The 10239-nt window shown below is 43.1% G+C and overlaps 1 protein-coding gene across 2 annotated transcripts; it reads right to left on the minus strand.

The window, feature by feature from the left end:
- Positions 1-142: 142 nt before the first annotated feature.
- blnk (B cell linker) lies at positions 143-9922 on the minus strand. Of its 2 annotated transcripts, none has more exons than XM_084458830.1 (21): positions 9826-9922; positions 7446-7511; positions 6713-6759; positions 6112-6152; positions 5886-6006; positions 5505-5617; positions 4993-5062; positions 4452-4477; positions 4339-4361; positions 4159-4215; positions 4032-4068; positions 3831-3882; positions 2649-2712; positions 2416-2443; positions 2295-2325; positions 2136-2211; positions 1935-1963; positions 1686-1744; positions 1001-1084; positions 716-871; positions 143-581 (listed from the first exon to the last, which is right to left on the minus strand). In XM_084458830.1, exons 1-21 carry the CDS (start codon positions 9870-9872, stop codon positions 465-467), a joined length of 1344 nt encoding a protein of 447 aa, XP_084314956.1. In that variant the 5' UTR covers positions 9873-9922; the 3' UTR covers positions 143-464. The 2 variants fall into 2 exon arrangements, with proteins under 2 accessions (XP_084314956.1, XP_084314957.1); XM_084458831.1 differs by having other exon boundaries at positions 5886-6001; positions 9826-9844.
- Between the last annotated feature and the right edge of the window lie 317 nt (positions 9923-10239).

Below are 10239 nucleotides of genomic sequence, written 5' to 3' on the forward strand. Positions count from 1 at the left end.
ATAATGTGTCTGGTAGCATTATTATGTTGAACAGATAAATAAATGCAAATGGATTGACGATCTCTTCATGTGTGCTGATCTCCATTTTGCAAGAACATTTAAAATGTTTATTTAACATGTACAGTATGAAATGCAAAACGTACAACACAACACATCCACTTGTTATATCCCATAAGCTTTAGATCCTGAAATAACACTCATATTCAGTATTATTCCAAATTCCAGATTTGTGCAACATTGCATTCTAATACTATTTTGTTGCCAAATTTGACCTCAGTACACCACAGTACTCCCACCCTCACACACACTGAAAATACTGATAGGTGTAAGGGACAACGCTGAATACAGCATTCGAGTTCCAGTTCTGAAGGGTCCGATCATATAGACCCAGTAGTTCGGGAGAATAACTCCCAAGCTTTTAGTCCAGCTGGTCAACCAGTGACCTTTGTTGGGTGCGGAGGGGCCTAGGGCTTCACGGGATAGCACAGTTTTGTGGAGTCCTTGCTGTTACTCTGGCTGTCGATCAGCACCAGAGAATTCTTCTGATGGTTCTCGATCATGCGGGAGACACTGCTGAAACGCTGAGAGGCAACGAGAGATCAATGTTAGCTGCCTTCAACGGCATTACAGTATACCCTTTTATCTCCTTTCACTGTATATCTGATAGAGGTGTTCTGTAAACATCCCTAACTGTACTGACAACAAATAGGCTCACCTCCTCTCCTTTCTTGTCTCTGCCCAGGGCGTACTGGCGCGACGCTTGGATGTAGCGTACTGGGATGTTGTAGACCCTGGCGTTGTAGAACACCACCAGTGTGTACGGCTGCTGGGAGTCCTGGCCAGAGCTCTTCCTCAGCAGGAACGACCCGTCCTGACACACAGAGCACACAGTCAACATATGCTTCTGTAAAGTCACATTTAGTTCATTCAAATACTCCAAAGAACTTTGAACATTGCTCCAAACTTTCTTCAACACTGTCATACGGAGTGAGGTTCTTGCCTTATTTGAGTGAATTAAGGCATCCTCGGCTGTCTTGCGGTGACAGGTGCTCGCGTACCAGGGTTTCTTTAAGATGTCCGCATCCTGGAACAAAAATAAATAACCAGCACGACAGTGGGTTTAGACTCTGGTCTAATGTGGTAGTTACTTTTCATAACCAGTAGTATATCTTCATCAAACAAATAACATTATTCAATTACTGTACCTTTTTTAAAGTGGACAGTCAGTAACAACCACATTAGGGAATTTCTTATACTGTAGCTATAGCATGTAAATAAAACCCCCTGGGTTTTTTATTCATATCCATATATAGAATGTACATAATCCATCCAGACCGGTATCTATCTTATCTTACCCCTATCTTCATACTGTATAGAAAGGGTACTTATTGCGTGACTTGTACATTTGTAACTTGTAAATTCGTAATTAATTTTGGAGTATTGGAGTTCATCTGTATTGAGCATAATCTTGGAGAGAAAATTTCACTGTAACTACACGTACATTACATTTGACAAATAAAGAAATCTTGAATGTTGACTGAAATAATGCAGTGCAAGTATGCACACTTTTGTTGGCTGACAGACAGGCTTTGTCTAATTAAACTGTGTACCATTGCTGTTGGGTCATAATGATATAAACAGTACTCGTAATCTAATGGTGAATGTTAAAGTCAGGTTTCGATTACCTCATCAGTGTCTGTCGACTCGTTTTCAGCTCTAGGCACATTTCCTCTGTCAACTTGTTCTGGGAATCAGAAAAATTGAGAACTCCATGAAATCTTTTATCAACTTAACACAACGGCCACCCATACAGGTGATATCAAAATATAGTATTTTATGTTGTCAAGGTGTCTGGGCAAAGGCGGTGGTTATGGCTGTGGCTGTCTGTGTGCTGAGTCAGTATGGAACGTGCGTCTCCTCAGACCTGTACTTACTGTGGGAAGTGAACTGTGGCAGTGGAATCCTGGGAAAGAGAAAACAAACCCGGGAGGTCATTTACCAGGTCACAGCACTCGGGATAAACACACAGTACTACACTCAGACTGAAGACTGAACTCCCTCCGTCCAGAGTCACTGAGGTGGACTGTGTGTGCTGCAAATAAAGTGGACACCCATGAGTTTGTAGGAGTTCTCACTTGGGTCGTTTGCGTTCAAACGGCAGGGACGCAGTCGTGGGTTTCTGATTGGTCTGTATCATGGATGATGTTGAGCCTGTGAAAAAGAATGTGCACAGTAATGAGCTGAGATGTCTCTTATACCCCAAAACACAGGCATGTATTCATTTCAAAAGTTACCTGCATGTTCTCTGGATGACAGGTCTGGCCTCTGCAATAAGACAGAATCATGAACAACCAACATCACTTTATATAGAAGTAAACGTCATTACTTTCAAATAAGCTAGGAGAGGTTTCCTACCGGCATGAGAGCTGGTTTCTGACCTCTCCTAGAACAGGGAGGTTTATGGGAAGTCGGTCAGCTTATTTTGTACAACAATGAGCAGATGCTACAGTTTATCATAATGTGTCATTTACAAACTGAGTTACACATACGACTCTCTAGTCTTATCACAATGTGTCATTTACAAACTGAGTTACACACACGACTCTTGTCTTATCATGATGTGTCATTACAAACTGAGTTACACATACAACTCTCTGGGCAGCGGTGTTGGAGCCACACGGACCGGTCCGTCCAGGGATTTTACACTGGAGCCTGAAAAGTAGTGAACAACGATCAGAAAAAATAGAACAATGATAATAGGTATTTTAGTACAGTTTATAACCCATAGTTCTTTCTATGCCACACTCTGATGTGGCAGCAAGCTGATAAGATGAGCAGGTTGGTTTTTCCTTATACTCTTGAGTTCTCCACTAGGTGGCATACAGCCAGGTGACTCATTTCAATCACTCATGCTGAGAAACCTTCACAAACCAGGCCAGGTCCAGCCTGGCTTATGTGCGTGGCTGGCTTGTTTCTGTTCAGGACTGGTAGGACGGAAGGTAGTCATGTCACTGAAATAGCTGTGAATTGAAATGACATGAAATGATGTCTGATAAATTAAGATAGGTATTGTCGCCTGGACACATCAGTTCCAATGCTTCCAATGCTAATCCAGCACAATAAGACCGGGATAGCCAGTTAGCTCATGAGCTCACAACAACTAGCAGCAGCTTCCATAACATTAATGGTAGCTGTCAGTGGCTAAAGCAGTTACACTGATGATAACATAAAGTCATCCCCACCGGGTCTTGAACCCCAGTACTTCAGGTGGGAGTCCAATGCTCTCACCACTACTCTACTTGTGCAGTGGAGATCAACTGGTTGGTGTCCTTCTTCCAGTCCCTAGTGTGGGTTGGGGTTAGAATAAGGGTTGGGGTTAGAATAAGGGTTGGGGTTGGGACAGGATCTGACGTATACGGCAAGGGGTAAAGGTTGGAGTGAAAGGATGAACATGTGGAGGTTTGGGGCATAGTCCCATAAAGTCATCCCCACCGGGTCTTGAACCCCAGTCTCGCAGGTGGGAGTCCAACGCTCTCGCCACTACTCTACTTGTGCAGTGGAGATTGGCGGGTTGATTTTGGTCTCCCTCTTGATTTTGGTGTGCGGAGACTAGTGCCTCTTGTGGTGCCAACAGAGAAATGCAGGTCAACATTGTCCAGAGTGACGGAGGGAGGGAGGAAGGGAGGGAGTGATAACTGGACAAACGCTATACTAGGTGCGCTGGCTTACAGCCACGCACAAAAAGAACACTGAAAATCTGTGTTTATTTTCAAGACTGTTGAAATATTTGGACATTGTGTTTGATGGTGGCAATTCCGACGAATACATACTATTGTCTGGGTCGCAAACTTCATATTCATCATGCTCTATAGATTGCTGGACCTGGACAAAAAGAAAGCAGTGATAAATCATCCATATGACTCAATTGTGTTTCACTGAGTTTATCTTCTTATCTCTTTTTGTTTTGTACTTATATTGTTAAGATATCTCTATCAGATACATGTGGTCAGATAAAAGTGTTTTCCACTTACTGGAACAGGAAGAGCTTTCGGTTTCCTTACAAGCAATCTAGAGTAGAAAGGTCATATGTGAGTGTGTCAATAAAACAACAAAACCTTTGTTTCTGGGTCTGTTCATTATTGTCAAGGTGGCCGGTACCTGGGGCTCGCCCTCGGTGGCAAAGTCTGTGGGGGTGTTCTGAGGCATGCAGATGGTCTATTAAAGCAGATGTCACAACAACATACAGTATTTAAGGTGTCAAGCTTCCTAGAGACATAGGTACGTAAATAAGTTTTAAACATTAACATCAGGGAACACATCAGAGTCCAATGAACTGACCTAATCGCTGGAGGAGAGTTTTCCTTTTGGGAAAGAATAAACACATAATCAAGAATAATCCCACAGATGTTCTTAGTAATTACCCTAAGTGTAAATAAGGACGGCAAACCCACCTCCATGCTAGGTATTAAATACAAACCTGGAACAAAATGAGGCACAAAAAGTGAGGTGGAGCAGCAAAACCAAGGAAAATATACAAAACAACTTTATGAGAACAACGGAAACTTGACCTCTTCTTTGTACACCCCCCCCCTACCACCCCTCCAAATTACACCCCCCCATGTGGTATTGTGACACAGTGATACTGTATGCGTCACAACGGTATCACAGCTTTTTCTCAGTAGTCAGACAGAAAATTACATGTTTATGAGTAATCCCCATGACCAAGTCTGGCCCTGCTTTGATGACGTACCTTCCTGTCACTTGTTGCAGCTAAACATAACAATACACAACAGTTCAGCAAACATTACAATACACAACAGTTCAGCGGCAATTCATGCATTCCTTCACAGTCATTTAAGCATTCCTTTATAGGCGTTCGGGTGTTTCTTCACAGGGGTTCAGTGCTCTTGTTGGACACAAACATTGAGGCACATGATATACAGTATACTGCATTCTTTATAAGTTTCTAGATCATTCATTAGTATGGCTTACTAGCAGCAGGTTTCTCGGTGGGTTCTACATAGTCACTGTCATTGTCGTTCTCTGGGTTGATGTAGTCCTCCTAGAAACAGAGGATAAACAGTCTGTCATGAAGCTCCAGTCACTGTCAGGCAGTATCCTTAAAGGTTACTGTACGTTCACTATTTTGGACTTTTGGGCCTATTCTCTTGGTCTGTCTTACATGAACCTATACTGACACTGGTAAGATGTACTGTATCCTGCTTCTCGTCTCAGATAAGCACATTTATAGTATTTTTTCCTACGTCTCACTGGCCCCATTGACTTCCATTGTAGCTGAGTGTGCGCCTGCAGAACAACTGTAGCAAGCTCAAAACTGAGGCGATCAGGGAAATTATAGTCTCTACAGTACATGTCAGGTTCATGTAAGACAGACCGAGAATAGGCCCTAAAGTCCAAAATAGTGAACTTATCCTTTAAACACAATATTTGATACACAGACTTCCTAAGTGCTGTTAACTATCTATTAAGGTGTAGGACGTTACATCATCATCATCATCATCCTTCTGCTGGGGCTTGGGGGGCAGAGGTTTAGCCGTCTTCATGGGTCGGAGGGGTTTCCTGGGCGTGTGGCTGGGCCTGCCGTTGAGGCAGCTGTCTGGAAAGAGAAGCAGAAAGCAGAAACGGGATGTCAGCTTTTGCATTGGGAAACAACACCACGTGTCTCCAGCTCTGCGTCACGCTCCGCTCGTTGTGGCTTGTTAAGAGGCCTTCTTATCGGGCCGCATCCTTCCCCCTTGCACACATAAACACAGAATGTAGATTGGTAATCATTGGTGAGTATTCTACATTAGAACTGTAATGAGAAACAGTGGCTGCCAGGAGACCCTGTAGGTGTGTACGGTATGTACACTACAGGTACTGACCGACGTACTCCCCCCTGGGTACGGAGGAGCCAGAGGGGGTGGGCCGGAAGACGCGGTGACTGGGCGGAGGCTCGTAGCTGTCGTCATGGTCCTCCTGGGGGTCCTCGTACGTGTCACTGTCCTGTCAACATCCACAATGTTCAAAAGAAAGAACTCATCACAGTTCTGGTGAATGTATTCTGGAGTCCCCCCCCTCCCCCCAAAAAACTGCCTTATGAATACTCACAAACTCAGCATCAGACCACTGGCTGTCATCCCCGTCATCGCCTGCACACATACAGTACATATCAATTAGGCCTACAGTAATTAATGTGACCTGTCTTCAGATGAGACGTGTCATCAACTATGATGGACCAACAAGAAGAATCCGTCTTCTTACAGTGATAATATTTACTGTGCTACCCAGTTGGGCCAGTATGCACAATCAATTCCTCCGATTAAACAGAACGTCCACTCTAGTGAGGTGAACTTGCTATCTGACAGGCTGTGTGTGGCGATTGATCGTGTGATGACAGGTGTAAGAAGAAGGAAAATTGACCCTCTGGAAATAAACTACTGTACAGGCTTACTGCTGCCATGTCAGAGTCACCAAACACATCATTAGTTGTGTGAGGAAGACCATCACAGCTGCTGTTATACTGTAGCCTTTCACCAACTACTGATATGACTGCTTAGCACCACTATCGGTAGCTCCTGACAGAACAATTGTTTTGTCCTAGCTAACTTCACACAGAAACACAAGCATGAAACTGATGACGACTGACGACACTTATCTAGTAATCTAAAGTGTGTACTACTCTATCAAACAACCCCAAACAATCTCTTACCTTGATAGTCTCTTGCAGGTACTTTTGGAGCAGGCTTACTTTTTAATCTGTAGCACAAAGAGACACTGGGTATCATGCATGACTGCACTACAGTATGAATTTCAAGTTGCATGCAGTCAGTTCATCTATGATAACCATGGCCACGTAAATTAGTAAACCTTTAGTAAACCTTTATTTATATAGCCCTCTTCACAGCATGAGTGCACAGAGGGCTTCACAGTAGAGAAATACAAATACAAATCATACATACAAAATACAGACACTCTACCCATTGTAAATTGGGTAAGTTCTCCTTGAATTCTCATTATTCCAGACACTGAAATGCATTGGTATTCCTTTTGTATAACACATGTGCCATTTAGGTTTCTTTTCAGGAAAGTTAAGTGAGGAGGTATAGCCATCTGTCAGAAGCATTTTTCTTTAGTCTATTTTCAGTTTGAAGGCTTATGCGAAACAGCGGAAGAAAGAGGAATTGTAACTTTCTGTTTCAAAACATTAGCAGAAAATAGGCCTTGTGCCTCCAATCTAAACTGAGTGTCTTGCATCGGCCACGTGCACATTGTCCTTTTCTGATTCTTTTCTGACTAAGAGGCTCTAGTCCTACAGCTAGTCCTAGTCCTAGTCCCAATTCATTCAGGCTACTCTCTTAATAACTTATTTACCAACACATTATATGTTTATGTCTGACACTAAAACATGGGGAAAATAAGATATTTAATACTTTCAGACTGACCTTCTTAACTTGTCAAGAATACTGCCATCGTTCTTCTTGATATCTTGGACCATCTTCTGAAGCTGTCTGGGAAACACAAGTAAAAATAGCATGATACACTTTTTGAGATATCCACAGATATGAAACACTCAAGTAACACTCCAGTAGCCAAGAGGACTGGTTGAGCATTGGTGATTGCCATGTACTGTAGGTGATGAGGTGAAAGACAAGTATGACTATGCCATTATACAAGTGCACAGTAAACATGTTGCCCCCCGACCCATAAATCCCCTTATTGTCAATGAAGCTGAGGGAGCAAGTCTAAACGGTTAAAATCCACTTCTCTTCTGCTAAATCCAACACACAAGAGAGAAGCAATATGCACTTTTTTCACATAAGAATATGGCTGTCATTGTCGCAGACATGTCTCCAAACAGCCACATCAATGGCCTTCATCTTAAGAGCTATCAGCTGGTAGTGCTGAGGCGTAGACACAAGTTTGATTTACAGTAGCCTAGTTGGTAGAAAAATGACAGACAGGCTACCGATGGGCATACGAAACAGCCTGATGTTTGGACACAGTAGCCTACATGACCTAGCCATACACCATCACTAGTATAATCTATACAACATTATCAAACTACCTGAACAAGAACCCTCTAATCTATCCAATACAATGACTATAACTAATAATAACTGTACCCACAATGCACCTAACCTCTACATTAATCTACGATAGTCCTAATATTTAGAAGAAGGACCAGACAAGCATGGAAGCTCCTCAAGATCTACACTGTGGATTTGAAAAGTAGAAGGGCCCTGAGTCGAATGGACTACACTTTTACTGACACTATATATTTTTTGTATACAAAGCAATATGTATTGGTAACACAGTGTCGCTCGTCAGTTCTGCTTCCAGCCTCACTTGCCCATGCTGGGTTCGATCTCAGGTCCTCTGACTTGCCAATGCACATGACCACCTTACATGAACACCGCTTTAGCCAGCTGCCACCAAAAAGCTAGCGATTTGATGGCACAGGTGGGCAGTATTTATACGGAGGATTGAGTTCAACAAGGTTACATTCACCCCCTAAACTCACTCCACACACCACAGTGACCCCAGCTGGTCAAGCTGAGCCCAACTGTGTACATGGGTCATGGCACCACTGTCACAGATTTCACTGCGTGGCTCGTCAGTAGTATATCGCTTCTTCCCTCACTTGCTCGTGCTGGGTTCGATCTCAGGTCCTCTGACTTGCCAACGCACACACTTACATGAACACCATTTTAGCCAGCTGCCACTGAAAAGCGATTCGGTGGCGCGGGTGGGTGGTATTGAGGAATGAGTTTAACCAGTTCAACAAGGTTACATCAGGTCATCTGACTTGTCAATGCATGACCACCTCTTATAAATACCGCTTAGCCAGCTATGCCACCGAAAAGCTAGCAATTTGATGGCGCAGATTGACTGAATTCAATGTTCAACTGGCAATTGGAAAAATGAATTGTGGCTAGCACAATGGTGAACTTTGGTAGGCTCTTGTGTGACGGATGGACGGACGGATGTACAAAGGCCGTTTTAATAATCACCTCTCTGATTTTTTCGGGTGGGTAAGCCCACAATAACTCAGAGTACTGCAGTGGACAGGGGTAGGAGTAGAGAACTCACCCCAAGTGGGGATTGAACCAATGACCTTCCGCTTCCAAACCCAGCTCGCCAACTGCAAAACCAAGAGAGCTAATTTCCTTGGCAAAGCTTTTAATGTCGTTACGTTCTGTATAAACTGCGAACTTAACAGTTCTCTACAAATTCAGTTATCTGCTGTTTTCTGAATTCATCTGAAAATTTAGGCTACTCTTTCACCCACCTCATAGGCTACCTACATGCAGAGACAAAAACAGACAGGCAGGCAGGCAGGCACGCACGCACGCACGCACGCACGCACGCACGCACGCACACACACACACACACACACACACACACACACACACACACACACAGTATAATTAGGCTTACATGTAGGCTATTTAAAGGAGCAAAGTTTGAAACAGTCTGTACCACCCTCGAGTTATGGCGCCTTTCTTCATCACTAGCACTTTCATTAGAAAATAGGCAGTCCAACACATATGTAAAATACTCAGAAAATAAAATAATAATAAGCTTTAGTATCAGCCTGCAGATTAAACAGTTACCTAATAAAAACAGTTAGGCTACCTAAAGTTATTAATGGAAATTGTCGTAGGCTATGCACCAGCAACACTGACAAACGTGACATCTGTGGACGCAAGCTTTATCTTAAGAATTTTGGCTTCAATAGCCTATGTTTTCCTTTTTATTTTAATACGGTTATAAATCTTGCATAAATAGACTAGCCTATTCATATTAGGCTATTGATCTTACCGAAGTTTTTCAGTTGCAGGAGCAGCAAGTTTGTTAAATCTCTCCATATTTCACCGAGGCAGGTGCCGTTCGAATAAGACACCCACAGAGGAGGCCCTCACTCCACTGAGAATGTGCCGTAATAGCCTGAACTCTGGCCGTATGCCGTGACTGAGTAAACACACCCCGTTACATCATCTCAAACCCATAATGGAGGTGGAAGATACACCTCTGAAAAAAACAATTACTTCTCCTTTTCACAGATTTTTGACTACCACCACCGCGCTGTAAAAGAACGTGTTGCAACAGGTTTCCATGAAGAGTAGACGATTGCGCAGTAGCATATAGCCGGTGACATTGTTTACCACACACTTTGCTTAAATATATGGTGGAGTTGAGACATTTTCATGAATCCATTCCATTTTCCATGGGATT

Source organism: Borostomias antarcticus (assembly GCF_949987555.1).
Source record: "Borostomias antarcticus genome assembly, chromosome: 25".
NCBI classification, from domain to species: Eukaryota; Metazoa; Chordata; class Actinopteri; order Stomiiformes; family Stomiidae; genus Borostomias; species Borostomias antarcticus.